Genomic DNA, 14,543 nt, shown 5'->3' with positions numbered 1-14,543 from the left:
GGGCTAATTCTGCCTGCTGGAATCATTCTGGATATACTTAAGCCCCATATAAATTCCTACACAAATCCACGTATCCCAAAGGAAAGAAGAGATAGTGGCCAGTTTGGCAAAATATATCACTATGCTTCATGCCAGAGAGTGCCAATCCTGCCTACTCTGTTCTCCAACTCCCAAGTGTGAATTTAAAAAAATTAGTGTATGCGCAGAATAAAGTGTACAAACCTTATGTGTATATCTTGATGAGTATTTACATTTAAATACCCCAACCAACTATCTTCCATATAGAAATAGGACATTTCCTCCACTTTCCTTTGTGTCCTTTCTGTCAGTACCCAGCCACCAAAGGAACCAAATTGCTCTATCTATTTCTCCATGGAAACCTTGTGCTTGATCTTGGAGCAACAGAAAATAAACTAAAGGGAAAAAAAGAAAGAAGAAAGAAAGAACTGCAAAAGGACACTTAAAAAAATCCCTCTCAATTTCATTTCTTGGGAGCTCATTTCGATAACCATTATTTTATATAGCCATATGCACATAGCTATTGAGCTATTGTGATCCTCTGCTAAGAATATCCTAGACACATTCTAGTTATTACAAATGAGGGAAAACATGCAGCCCATGTTTCTTTGGGCCTGGCTTGCTTCATTTAATATAAAATTTCCAAGTCTTTCCATTTCCTTAAGAATGGGGCAATGTCATTCTTTCTGATGGAAGCTTAGAATTCCATTGTGTATCTATACCACATTTTCTTGGTCCATTCATCTATGGAGGGGCATCTGGGTTGGTTCCATATCTTAGCTATGTTGAGTTCTTAAGTGGTTCTAATTCTCAGTGCCAGCAGGAAGCAGGGCATTACCCTTACTTGCATCAGTAAAGGGGTTGAAAAAGTGGAGGTTCTAGATAACAGATATTCAGTATGATTCCATTTCCTCAACAGCCTGTGGGAGAAGGCAGGCAAATGGAGGGGATGGAGAGGGGGGAAGCAAGAAGGCTCAAGGCAGAGGCAGCGGAGTCCGGGGGTGGGGGCAGCTCAGTGATGGAGGAGTTTCCTGTTTTCAATGACCATTCTATTTCCAGCCCTCTTTTTCTTCATCCTGTCTAATGGTTCCAAGATTTCTTCACCCATACTGGTGAACTGGACCATGATAGCCATCAATGCACCATCTTAATTTTCCCAGTTCCTTCATATGAGGCGATCAGGTAGAAGCTGACATTCTGCAGAAATAAAGTTTTCTAGTTTGTAAGTTCATTGATTACTTCCAAAACTCCTGCCCTTTTTTTATGTGCAAATACTTGAAAAATCCATGTATCCTGTGGTTCCTGTTAAAGGTCACACCTAAATTGTGTTTGGAAATAACTGTTCTGCTGAAGAAAATGTTTAAACCCCCTCTTGCTCTAGTATCTAGAAAACCCTCAGCAGAAAGAAGTTTATTTCTAAATATTGATTACTATTTTATGTCTCATTTCCTTTTCATTCTTATAATTAGATCTGAGAAATTACTGGCCCTTAATTCATGCTATCAGCTTGGATAGATTCAGATGATCTGTAGCAATTTAAAACCTGACTTTGATTCAATATTTAGATGAAAAGCCTCCATATAAACTTAAAATTAAGAAATCTTATTTTTATTGTCATATTCCCTCTGAAAGCTTGCAGGTCTCAAAATTCTGGTAATCCTGGCTAGAGTTCTGATTTCTTTTCAGAATATTTATTCATTCAGCTATTATGTTAATATCTTATTTTCAGATGATTCTGGGCCTCCTCCTTCTACTGTTATCAACAAAAATGAAACTTTTGCCAACATTGTTTTTAAGCCCAGTGTGGTACAACAAGCCAAGATTGCCCAGAATGGAATTCTAGGAGATTTCATCATCCGGTATGATGTCAAGAGGGAGCAGAGTATTGGAGACATCCAGGTAATGGGTCCTGGCTTGCTGTTTCATATTGGTAGCTTAGTATTTATCAGTGGAGTCAGAACTGTGGGTTACAGTATTTACCTAAGGGTGAAAGATGTTTCTGCTTCTTTGTAAGTTTATTTTAACCCAAAATATGTCATCAAAGGGACCAGTGATGCTCCCTTGCTAGCCAATGAGGGTACCTATTTCCTGCTTCAATAATCTGGACAGCAAATTAAATCCATAATATATTGCCCTGTGGTGTTTTAGATGAGGTTAAAATTTTAGTCCATCTTCAATTTTTAATTAAAAGAGATGGTTCCATAGCCTATTTCCCTTAAGGTTTTATTATTCCAGAGACAAGGTGGGAATAATATATTAATGTACATCTAGAGTGTAGATAATCTTGGTATCTTAACATGGAAGATGCTTGGCAAAAACTAGATAATAAAAGTGGCAGGATTTTTAATTAGCAAGGTCAGAGGGGGATGGGTCATTAAAGTTGAATTTCTTGTCATAAGCAACATATATATGGAAAATATATGTATATTTGTAATATATAGGTATATAACATACATATAAAATGTATACATATGTAAAAATATACATATACAATATATACTTTATATATTTTATATGCTATATATGTATATATATCACATATATAGTATGCATATTCATATGGTACATATATATACACATACGCCATATGTGTGTGTATATATATATATATATATATATATATATATACATACACACACACACACATACATATATAGTACTGAGATTGACATCAGTATCTCATGCATACCAGGCAAGCACTCTATCACAGAGCTACACCCTCAGCTGATGATCAATATATTTTAATGTTTCTGTCCATAACAGATAATAGAAAGGTGTGGCTTGAGTGAAAAAGTCAAGCAACAATGCCAGACCTCAGAGTTTTAGTCCCAGTACTGGCACACACACACACACACACACACACACACACACACACACACACACACACACACACACACACACACACACACACACATCCTCCAAAACCTCTACTTTAGATAAATTAGCAACTAATTCTCTTAGAGGTATCAGGACCATATAGGTCTGTTAAATGTACCAGAAATATACTGTCTCTGAGTTTTAGAAGTTCTATGGGCTGTCCTCTTGAGATCACTTCTCTCCTTTTTCCTTGGTTTTCCCCACTCCAGGTTCTAAATGGTTATTTTGTGCACTACTTTGCTCCTAAAGACCTTCCTCCTTTACCCAAGAATGTGGTCTTTGTGCTAGACATCAGTGCCTCTATGGTGGGAGCCAAACTTCGGCAGGTAAGGGCCAATGCTCATTTCTCCCTCTTGCTTTTGCCTGGGACAATGATCTAGCTTGTGAATAACATTCAATTAATGCCAAATGACAACATATCGCCCAACTCTTCCAATAAAAAGAAAGTATCCCTGATTGATTTGTTTTACTGATCGAAACTATCATTTTAGCTTGGTGAGTTTTGGTTTGGTTTGGCTCAAGGCTCAAGATTAGTGCTCTCCCTTTTGAGTCACAGCTCAATTTCCACCTTTTTGGTGGTTAAGTAGAAAATAAGAATTTCACAGACTTTCCTGCCCGGACTGGGTTCTAACCATAATCCTCAGATCTCAGCCTCCTAAGTAGCTAGGATTACAGGAGTGAGCCATTGGCACTAGGCTTACCTTGGTGGTTTTAAAGGAACAGATAGAAGAGAAATGTCCTCACAATGGACACTAAAGCGGATAACGACCAAGACAGATACATACACACACAGAGTGCCATTCAGTGGTATTACTGTCAACAACAATTCTGCCCAACGATAATTCCTTTGAGAACTATGGAGGAGGAAGATTGGAATATCCTTAGAACAAAAGTCCAGGTACTAATAATTCAGTCCTGACGTTCTCATAGAATTTACAATGAGCCTTAAAATTCCAAGCTGGAAAGGACATTAGGCTGAAAATATTATATTTTCATATTTAGAGATGTGAGTCTAACGTATTTGTCAACCTGGACTGAGTTTGAACTGTGATCCTCAGATCTCAGCCTCCTGGGGAGCTAGGAAGAGAGGCATGAGTCACCATTATCTGGCTATTGGCCTTTTTTTCTGTTATTATATGTCTGTCTTCATGTAGAAAAACTTGACTATTTGCCCAGTCATTTTCTAAAGTTAGAAGTATCCCAATTTATTTGTGGGGTTGTTACTTACTACAAAAGCATTTCCTGGAAAGTCTGTTTCAATTTTTAACATATAAACTGGTTGCTAGAGTAGGTTTTCCAAATAGATTAGTATAATCAGTGAACCATATTCAAAGATATGTAAGAAAATGTAGACACATGCCTAACTAGTTTTGACAGATAACAATCTTTCTAAGTCTAAAAGTAATGGAAATAATTAAAAGGAAAAATTTCAATAAATTTAGATACATAAAAATGTTAATATCTATTGCAAATTTTAAAAAGTTGATAAAAGATTATAACCTCAAGGAAGACAGATCTTGTCCTAAACTATATAGAAGAAGATAACCAATAAAGTAAAACAGGTGCTCCTTAATTTATCATAAGATGATTTGAGTACCTCTTAAAAATAGAGCAGGGAGCATTTTCAACATGCTATTTATTGTCCTAAGGGCACTGCACAAATTATGTAATATTGGGATACTTAGCCTTTTTAACCATCTGGTTGTTGTCCCATTTTAATGATGGCAAAACTAAAGATTTGCAGCATTAGATAACTCAGCAGAGTCAATGGCAGAGCCAGGCTTCAGCTCTAAATCTGAAGCCCCTGCACCAAACCACGATGGTATGACATCTCCAAGTAAGAAGCAGTGTGATAAGTCAGCACTCTTGTATGCAGCTGAGAGAAGGAAAGATGGGAACTCACGCGTTGAGTTGAGAAGGCCTGCAGTGCTGAAGGCTGGGTTTCCTTGCTTTATGCCAGAGCAGTGTAATGACAGATGTGGGGCCGTTGGCTGTTTCCCCTCTTCCTTCATTCCTGGTTATTAAAATCCCATTCTTTGAGAGTCAGTGAGAGTTTGGCATGCATTCTGCTGGCTTCTCAGCTACACTATGGCCTCTTTCCAGGAGAACCACCCTGGACCAGCCAAAGCCATGTTTGAACAATTTCTATAGTCCCTTTCTGTCTTGAGTGGTTTTGAACGCTGTTGCTATTTGAGCAGTTTGCAGCCTCCTGAAAGCCCCAGCACTGGATGAAGAGTGGCTGGCTCTTCACAGACTCGAAGATGATGCTGTGTCAATAAGTGGAGCAGGCAATCACCCCTCAGCACAGGCTTTCACTAGTAACAATAGCTTGTAAATAGGTGACATTTTTCACAGGTCCCTTTGGATCCTGAAAGAGTCATTCTCTGTAGTTCTGAATAGTTTTGGCCTCCCTGGTCTTTGCCAGGCTGAATAGTTCTGTTCTTCTTCTCACAATGTTAGGCATACAGTTGATATTCAATAATTGCATTAATGATGATTTGTAAGGGGATGTAATGATCATTCAACCTTAAAATGCATACTCAGAGTCAGTAATGGTGCTCAGGCCTGTAATTGTAACTACTCAGGAGGGACAGATTAAGAAGTTATGGTACAAGGCCAGCCAGGCCCAAAGTTTGCAAGAACCTCTCTCAATTAAAAAAGCAAAACAAAACTGGATATAGTGGCATTTGCCTCATCTCATTTGATTAGGAACCATAAATAGGAGGACCACGATCCAGCCTTATTTTCAAAATAATAAGAGGAAAAGAAAAGAAAAAAACGGAGTATGGCTAAAGTGGTATAGGCAGCTTTCTTAGAAAGCACTTGGCCCTAAGTTCAAACCCAGTGCCACCAGAAAAAAAAAAAAAGAGCATAGTCAATAAAGGCTGCATCAGCATTCAAGAGCCATGAAAGCTGCCTGCATCTGGTATTTTCTGGCTCTTGTCTCAACTGATGGGGCTGAAAATCTGGCAGCCAGGTCTCTCCCAGTCTGGGAGCAGCCACAGGGCCTTCGTTGGCTGCTGGCACCTGGCTGTTTCACTCCCACATACTTCATAGATGAATACATTGAGAGATGGTTCTGATGCTGGCTCAGGAAAGACTTCAGCTTTGCGGTTTGAGCTTGTAGAACTCAGTGAGCATGGGAGCCAAGATGAGGAACAGAAAGGAATGAAGTGGGATCACAATACAGTTGTTTTCTGGTTAGTTCCATGCTTAAGGCATGAGCATTTGCCAATATGCATGTTGTTGTGAACATGAATGATAATACTTGGTCCACTAAATACATTTTTGCTGGATCAAAGCCCGCTTGTTCTTTTCCTTAATCTATATAATTAGATCTACTACTTTCCCTTCTGTGTTAATGTGCTTGGCTTATGGACTTCTTTGACAACAAAAGAGTCATTTCCTGGGTGTGTCTTCATGACTTCTCCAGACTTGGGCCCACACTCATTCTTTGACAATCTTACTACTCTCTGCAAATCCTGTATTTCTGTGTAGCTTGTTCTCCTTTCTCCATTAAATTTGGCCAACAACAGTAAGGGTTAAAAATCAAAGACAGTGTTTATTACCTGTCACTGGGAAATTAACATGAAAGCAAATTGAATGGATAGACTGCAGGACAGTGATCCTCATGCTGCTTTTGCTTTCTTTGTGGGATTATTTTGTGCTTTAGGACATCAGTTTCTTCTTTACTGTTGAAAATTGGATTCCCAGGAGCCATTTCAATATTTTAAATGTAACCTTACAGGTGCATAGATTTGGGGGTGGATAAAGTAGGAATCCTGTATTTGATCATTACGCTATATATCTCCAGATTTCAGCACAATACCTGATGTTTTCAGCAAATAATAATATCTTTGCTGAAAATCCACCAGCACACAAACAAGAATTTACCTTGCATCATTGAAGGTGCAGTAAATACAACTGACTTACTGGTACATTCCATTCCCTCTTTCTTGCCTGCCTGCCTGCCTGCCTGCGTTCTTTCTTTCTTTCTTTCTTTCTTTCTTTCTTTCTTTCTTTCTTTCTTTCTTTCTTTCTTTCTTTCTTTCTTTCTTTCTTTCTTTTCTTTCCTTCCTTCTTTCTTTTTTTGTTATGGGGCCTGAACTCTGGGCCTGGGCACTGTCCCTCAGCTCTTCAGCCCAAGGCTAGCACTCTACCACTTGGGCCACAGCACCACTTACAGCTTTTTCTGCATATGTGGTGCTAAGGAATCGAACCCAGGGCCTCATGCATGCAAGGCAAGTGCTCTACCACTGAGCCACCTTCCTAGCCCCCCACATTCCTGCTTTCATCCATCCAATGAAGCAGATAGATATGGCTATTTGTTTTTCAAGGTGGGATGTGAAGGGCAGGAAAGTGTTGGAACTGTACTGAAATACACAAAACTGTGCACAGAAACTTAGGATTCAAGTCAAGACTGAAGCTCCTCACTATGCCATTAGTCATGAATGATGATCCAACTTCAAATTATGTCTCAAGCTTTTGAGTCTCTACCCACTCTTGGGGCCAAATCCTGTGCTGTAGGATGCTGGAGTAGCTCAGGTGAGCAAACAGAAGTCACTTGCCCTGAGGCTTCAGCCAGCAGCCAGGTGATGTGAAACATAGATGAGGAGCTTTTCTGCTCTGATCCAGAGGACTAGTGAGTAACTTTTTATTATTTGAACGAGGCCCACCTTGGCATGTATGGGAATGTGGGCTTCTTTCCCTGTCACGATTGGGGTGAGGCAGGTTGAATCCAACAACAGAGGTGAGAGAGAGGAAATGTGGGTGACTGTGAAGTCCAGCGAGGTCCCATAGTGTAGAGCAGTTGTCTTCGTGAACACAAGGACCTGCCATATTTCTAATGGGGGATTCTGCAAGATGCTAGTCTATGGAAAAAGTAGGTGTAAGGCGATAGTAATGGAGGGAGGTAGCGTGGGGTCCCCACCGTTATGAGAAAGAATGCAGAATGTAAAGCATGGGCAGTGAGTCTGGAAGGGCTTCCCACACTTGAGGCCTGGTCAGGAGGATAGAGCTCTCTGAACAAAGGGAGGAGGGATGCAGGCAGACCAAGTGAGAGCAGTTTGAAAGCTGGGGGTGGGGAGGAGGAAGGGGGGATTACAAGAGAAGCACTACAACAAAAAGATAAGCACTATATATGTTAGTCATGCAAAAATAAATTTTTTAAGCTTTGGGGTGCACCTACATTGCCTATGTAAGTCTGGGAAATTGTTGTAACATGGCCCCAGGAAATAACAAACAATTGAAGCCTGTCTCTCTGATTTTTTTTTAAAGTAGGGTTGGCAAATTTTCTGTAAAGAAACAAACACTATTTTCAGGCTAGGGAGTCTCTGTTATAACTACTTCACTCATTTTTATGGGTCACAATGTTAGGTGCTGCTGTGTTCCAATGAAACTTCCTTGGGCCAAGGGTGGCATAGACCTTTAATATCAGCTAGTCAGGAGGTGCGGAGAGGAGAATCATGTGTTGAGGCGAACCCAGGTAAAAGTTAGCAAGACTTTTATCTCCAAAGAATCAAGCTGAGTGTGGTGGTGTGCTCTTGTAGACTGAGCTACTTGGGAGGCACAGGTAGGAGGATCGCCATCCAAACCAGCCCCAATAAAGTTAGCGGAAAACCCTATTTGAAAAACAAACTAAAAGAGGTCTAGGGTCATGGCCCAAGTGGTAGGGTGACTCATGAAGGCAGTGACCAACTGGCATGTGACTAGAGGTCATTTTAGTTGGCAATCTTCTGTCTAATGAGCTCCCTCTATCAAACCATCAGCACTAGTAGACATGTGTTTCAAGAATATATTTCAAAACAAAGATCTAGGACATGGGGTAAGGTACAGGAGACATTAGGGAAAACTGGTCTTTTTTTTTAAATCTCTGACTCACAGTATGATTAACAAATGATGGGCAGAGGGCAGGATGTTTTCCTCTAGGCCATGAGTGAGAACTTGGATTTTAAGAAAAATATGCTCTCTCACAATGACAATCTAGATCATTTTTAAATAAAATGAAAACACTCATTAATTTGTTGTTGAGGCACTTAAGATTACCTATAAAGCTGGGCCCTGGTGGCTCATACCTATGATCCTAGCTGCTCCAGAGGCTAAGATCTGAGGATCAGATTGTGGTTCAAACCTAGCCCTGGCAGAAAAGTCCTTGTGACCCTCTTTTCTCCAGTTACCCACTCAAAACCTGGAAGTAGAACTGACTCAAAGTGGTAGAGTACTAGCCTAGATCAAAAGAGCTAAGGAACAGTGCCCAGGCCCTGAATTCAAGCCCCACAACCTACAAAAAAAAAAGATTTATGCATATGAAGTCATTTTAAACCATATGGCTGTCATATAAGGAAATTCTTGACAACGTAGAGCGTTGAACACTCCTGTGTTACCTGCTTAGGTTGCAGGCTGTGGTCAAATCTAGAAGCATGGCATCTTTAAGTAACTGAAAAGCTTGGCTTCTCCCTTTCTGGCTTGTTGATTTTGCTCTCATGTCTCAGATTGGCGAAGTTTTTCTGGAAAAAGCTAGATAGATGCTGGAAGGAAACTTTGCTACGAGTGACCGTGTGATAAACCCTGCAAGTTAGAATGAATTAAATGAGATAACAAATGTGGAAGTGCTTATCAGGATGTTAGAAAGCTTTGTTACTCTGAGAATAGCATTGCCTTGGCCGCCTGACTGGAATTACAACTGGGTAAAATGCTGAAGAGCTGCCAACGCCAGATAGCACAACCACCCCCTTTCTCTTGTTCAGACATCTGACTCTTCCTCATGTTCCCTTCTTGGCATTGACTCTAGACTTCAGAGTCCCCTAGAGTGAAACAAGGATTGAATGCATGTCATGGGAGAAGCGTGTGGCATGGAGAAGAGAATACAAAGATAAATAAGACCTAGCCTTTTCTCTCCAGAAGCTCAGGGAAGACAATGGGAGTCATATAAAAATTGTATGTAAAGTGCTCTATGTGATAGAGATGCATGAAGGGTCATTTGCATGAGGGGGTGGAAGATGAGCAACACACAGGAGGACATAGTTGAGTGAGTCTAGGTGTCTTAGAAATTAGTAGAGTAGATGGAATGAGTGAGAGAAGAGAATCCATGCCAACACAGTGATGGATAGCATGTGCAAAATTAGTGACTTGCCCATCATGGTTTTTAAATGAAAACAAGCATCCTAGGTAAATCACTAATAAAGGATGTTAAGATTTCACTGGGAAAATAAGCACGAGATAATCACAGCTTGTTCAAATCTATCCTGTCATGGAAGTAAGTGGAATTTCCAGGATAAGAAAACGCTGTAGCAACTAAAGGTTAATGATGGAGCTAGAATGGAAAGATCTTGTTCTTGGAGATGAAATATCATTTTTTGGCAGAAAAAGAAGCATAACCACCCCCTTTTGTCTTGCATAGACACCTGATTTTTCCCCTGGGTTCCCTGCTTGGTGAGCAAAGGCAGTCATTATTTCCAATCTATATTAGGCAAAAATTGAACAATATAACTTGAAGGTAGAGATGGGAGGGGAAAATGGGGGAGAACTCTGGAAAGGGTGATATTGATCAAGATGCATTATCCTCATAACCTGAGATAGGGGACTGTAACTTCTTTGTACAACTACTTAATAAACTTTATAAATATTTTTTAATGACTGAATTCTTAGTTGGGGAGAAACCTGAATAAAGGTCCTAAAGAAACATGAATATGTTATAGTCTGAAGGTTATGGATATCTGGATTAGAAGACTTGAAGACTTTCTTGATATGAACATATAGAAAGGCAGGTAAAAAATAAAAATAGTCTCTCAAGTGTATAGCTGAGCTGGTACTCAGGAGAGGAACATCAAGATTGAGGGAGTGAGGCAGGAGAGAGGGTGAAGATGATCCAAGTAAATTAGATGCTTGGATGAAAATATCACAGTGAAACCCTTTTCTGTGAAATTCCTCCATGCATCAAAAATAAGACAAATAAATCAACACATCAATCAATCCATTTAAATGGCAGAAGAAGCAGGAGGTGAAAAGCAAGCACCTGAGTGAGCTGATGACTGCTATGCTTGAGGCTTTAGTGCCCCTGTGAGAAGCACAGATGCCACATGGGGTCCTGCAAGGTGGGAAGTTGAGCTTGAGACTAGCCCAGAGCAGGCTGTTTTGACAGCTCACCTCCTCAGTGAAAGAAGAGCATTATTGTGGGAAGAGAGCATGAAGTTTGTTCATGGTGGGCATCTATGGGCCTGAGCATGGGTGGGGAACACTTTCCTTATCACCATGTGACTCAAATAAAATAGAAGACATTAGGTTGGTGATTGAATTTATACAACTAGGTGATTGAGAAATTTTCTGATAACCTACCCATACCAGAGTTCTGGGCTAGTATTATTCCAGAAGTACTTAGCCAGGAACATGGTTGTAAGTTCAGGCTGTGCATGATGTAGGCTCTTTGAGATGGCATTCACAACCCACAACTCATACAACTAAATGGAAGAGACAGGGAATAAGGCAGCAAGGAGGAAGCCCCCAAGTATACCAGATTCAGGTAGGAGGTACAAGGCGAGATATACATGGGACAATTCTACAAGCAGTGAAGAAAGAGTTCACTGAAAGGATTTAGCACAAGAGTTAAATTCCCTTCTGCCAAGTAAAGCTTCCATGTGATAGTGGTGGTCAGCCTGTGTATGGCCATCCCCAGCACAGGGGGGACCACCCTCCATGTGATCACCTCAGGACCCCTAAAGGCCACCTCTGTACACTGCAGGGAATTTGTGGCACAAGATTTACTGGTATCCAGCACCTGAGTGAGATGGTGTCTGCTGGCTACATACCTAGTGCTAGGGAGAGGGCAAGAGGAGAAAACTTAGCGATCCCTGCTGGGAATCAGGTTCTGAGTTTCTAAGTGGTAGATCACCATCTTCAAGTGAAGAGAGCCAGGTATGGCGAAGTCAGGGTCTCCACCCATTCCTAGAGCAGTCACATTATGAGTTAACAATCATGGAACAATCCTTTTTTTGAGTATGGCTTGGGAAAATCTCCTTCTGTGCAAACAAAGCTGCCAATTCCCTGGACACGTGCTTGGCATTTGGTATTCTTCATTTCCAAGGCCTCCCGCCCCCTATTTAGGCTGGCCCTTTCTCTGAGCTGGGGTAAAGGAGAGGGAGTTTTCATAATGACTGATTTTTGACACTATTTCTTTAATTCTCTAAAATCTTGCTATGGCTTGGGTATGATCATAATGCAACAATTCGGAAAACACGAATATTTAGTGAATTGCATATGCCCAGGCTGTGTTAAATTCTTAAGTAACAAGAAAATGATTTGATGAACTAAATGTTAAGTCAGCTGATTTCCCCATTTCCTTTTCGATTTACCACTAGAACAGAAAGGCTACAAGGCCAAGTAAATAAGATAGACACCCAGGGGAAAGAACCTGGGCTGTATTTGGAGTGCTAAGCGTGTGTTAGGTGGAAGCCAGCGCGAAGGTATAAGGAACAGAGGACTCTGAAATAGTCAGAAGGAGCTTAGGGTGATTTGAGAAAATTGTTAGTTGGGAAGAAAATAGAACTGGGTTTGGCAGGCCGAGTGGGAGAATGGGGTTTCAGAAGTCAGATTAAGTTAAAGATATTAGAACTATTCATCCCTTAGCATCCTGTCCACCAGCTCAGGTTTCTGGGATTTGTAGACTATTCCAGACTTCCGCTGGTGGCTAACTTGAATTACTACTCAGAAATTTGCCTTGATGTTTGTCCCACCTGGGTTCACTGAGCCAGACAACATAGGAAATGATACACAGTTTCACATGGCCCTCCTTCCCTCTATGTCTGAGGAAATCCCTGCCTTCTCTACTCTGGGCCTTCTAGCTATCTGGATTAAATTTCCTAACACAAATAGGGAAGGTGAGAAAAACTAACCCATTCCTCCAAATTAACTTCATCTGGTTTTATAATCCCTTCCCATCTGCAACAAAAAAAATCTCACTATCTAGTCACATGCAACTCTGCCTGATGGAGAAGACTGTTTCTTCTAAATGTTTTGTTTGCAATCTACATTGTTACTAAACTGTTTTTACTTCTTACATGATTGTTCTGTAATTATAGATTTAGCCCGGCTTTTTCACAGCCTCCCTGTATTTCAATGTTTGAGTTCTTGATAACTTGTCATGATGCATCCTGGTGACTTAAAATCAAAGGGTAAGAATAGGCCAGGGAAACAGGAATCATGAGAACTCAGACTGAAGGGAAAGTTGAATGGATTAAAGGCCAGTGGAATGGTGTCAAAGGCAATCAGCGAGTCAGACACCAAAAATCTGTAGAATGGAAAAGGAAAGACTCCAGATTCCAGATGTGCAGTTGGTCAATATAAACTTCAGGATTTGCACCCGACACTGAGGACCAAAAACACCACAATTTTAGCCATGAAGTGTGTCAGAACAATGGGTGAAGGGTATCAGTCATAGGGATACCTGTACACTAAGGAACTTCTCTTGGTCAGTACCCTCTCTTTCCTATTGAAACAAGAAGCCATAACTGGAACCACCTAAACTCCACAAAAGACCTAGTCTGTATTCTTGGTACGGCAACTGAGGTCATATGGTAAAGTTGTAATCGTGGATAGAATGAGAAAGATGAGATCAGCAAAGGTTCTAATCCTCCACATGAAAAGAAGTGAAAAAAAAAGAAGAAAGCTGTTTTCAGCTTCAGTTGTTTGCACATTAAGTATGATGAATGGATGCACCCATTATATTGTGAAGAATCAAAGAACTATTGGCAAAGATGGTTAGAGAAAAATGTGCCATGACATTATTATTAGGTGTATGTTTGATACATTTGTCAAAACAAAATCAAAACAGTTGGTACTAATAATCTTAACATGAGCCAGAAGGTGAAGATGAGACACAGTTTGCTTCTCAAAATGGAATAATAGCAGACAAGCAATCATACTAATGAGATTTACTTATGTTTACTTTTCATAAAAAACAATCTGAGGGGCTGGGAAGGTGGCTCAGTGGTAGAGGGCTTGCCTTGCATGCCTGAGGCCCTGGGTTCGATTCTTCAGCACCACATAAGCAAAAAGAAAAAAAGCCAGAAGTGGCCCTGTGGCTCAGGTGGTAGAGCGCTAGCCTTGAACTGAAGAGCTGAGGGACAGCGCCTAGACCCAGAGTTCAGACCCCAAAAAAACAATCTGATATCTAAATCTATTCATCCCTAAGATCTTTATTCAAAAAAGGATTAAGGCTGAATTTAGTCCCAATTTAATATGTTTACCAATTATTCCAATTTAGGCCATGTATGTTTATGTTGATATTCCAAATCAATTACCTAACACAGCACTGAGGCAACGTGTGTGGTAGCTTGGCAGGAAGGCTGACAGAACACAGAGGGCATTTCCATTCTCCTCACTGAAGCCTTGGATACACCTTAAGATTGCAGTCCAAAAATTTGCAAACTCTCCTGGAATCACAGGCTATTTTTCAGGTTTGTGTACCCTTCAATTCCATGACAGTTCTCCACTGAAAGGTCAGGATGTCCTGAGCCCTAAGAACTTCCTTTCTGCCTGGAAGACAGAGAAGGACTAACAGGCTAAGGGGAAATAAGTCTTATAGACATGGTTTCCTCTCTCCATTCTGGAGGTGATCATCCCTGGCGCCCTCTGAAAGGCTGAAGGCTTACCCA

At 40.6% G+C, this 14,543-nt stretch overlaps 1 protein-coding gene across 1 annotated transcript in view; it reads left to right on the top strand.

The window, feature by feature from the left end:
• Positions 1–14,543, top strand: part of LOC138811984 (inter-alpha-trypsin inhibitor heavy chain H5-like) — a 72,563-nt gene that overhangs the window by 36,695 nt on the left and 21,325 nt on the right. Inside the window, exons 6-7 of the mRNA XM_069999928.1 lie at positions 1,748–1,917; positions 3,105–3,221. Coding sequence (XP_069856029.1) covers positions 1,748–1,917; positions 3,105–3,221 — 287 coding nt within the window. The remainder of the gene's footprint in view (positions 1–1,747; positions 1,918–3,104; positions 3,222–14,543) is intronic.

The sequence above is a fragment of the Dipodomys merriami genome, unplaced genomic scaffold (genome assembly GCF_024711535.1).
Source record: "Dipodomys merriami isolate MVZ:Mamm:240054 unplaced genomic scaffold, mDipMer1.0.p SCAF_554, whole genome shotgun sequence".
Taxonomy (NCBI): Eukaryota; Metazoa; Chordata; class Mammalia; order Rodentia; family Heteromyidae; genus Dipodomys; species Dipodomys merriami.
This window is presented reverse-complemented; position numbering and strand designations above follow the sequence as displayed.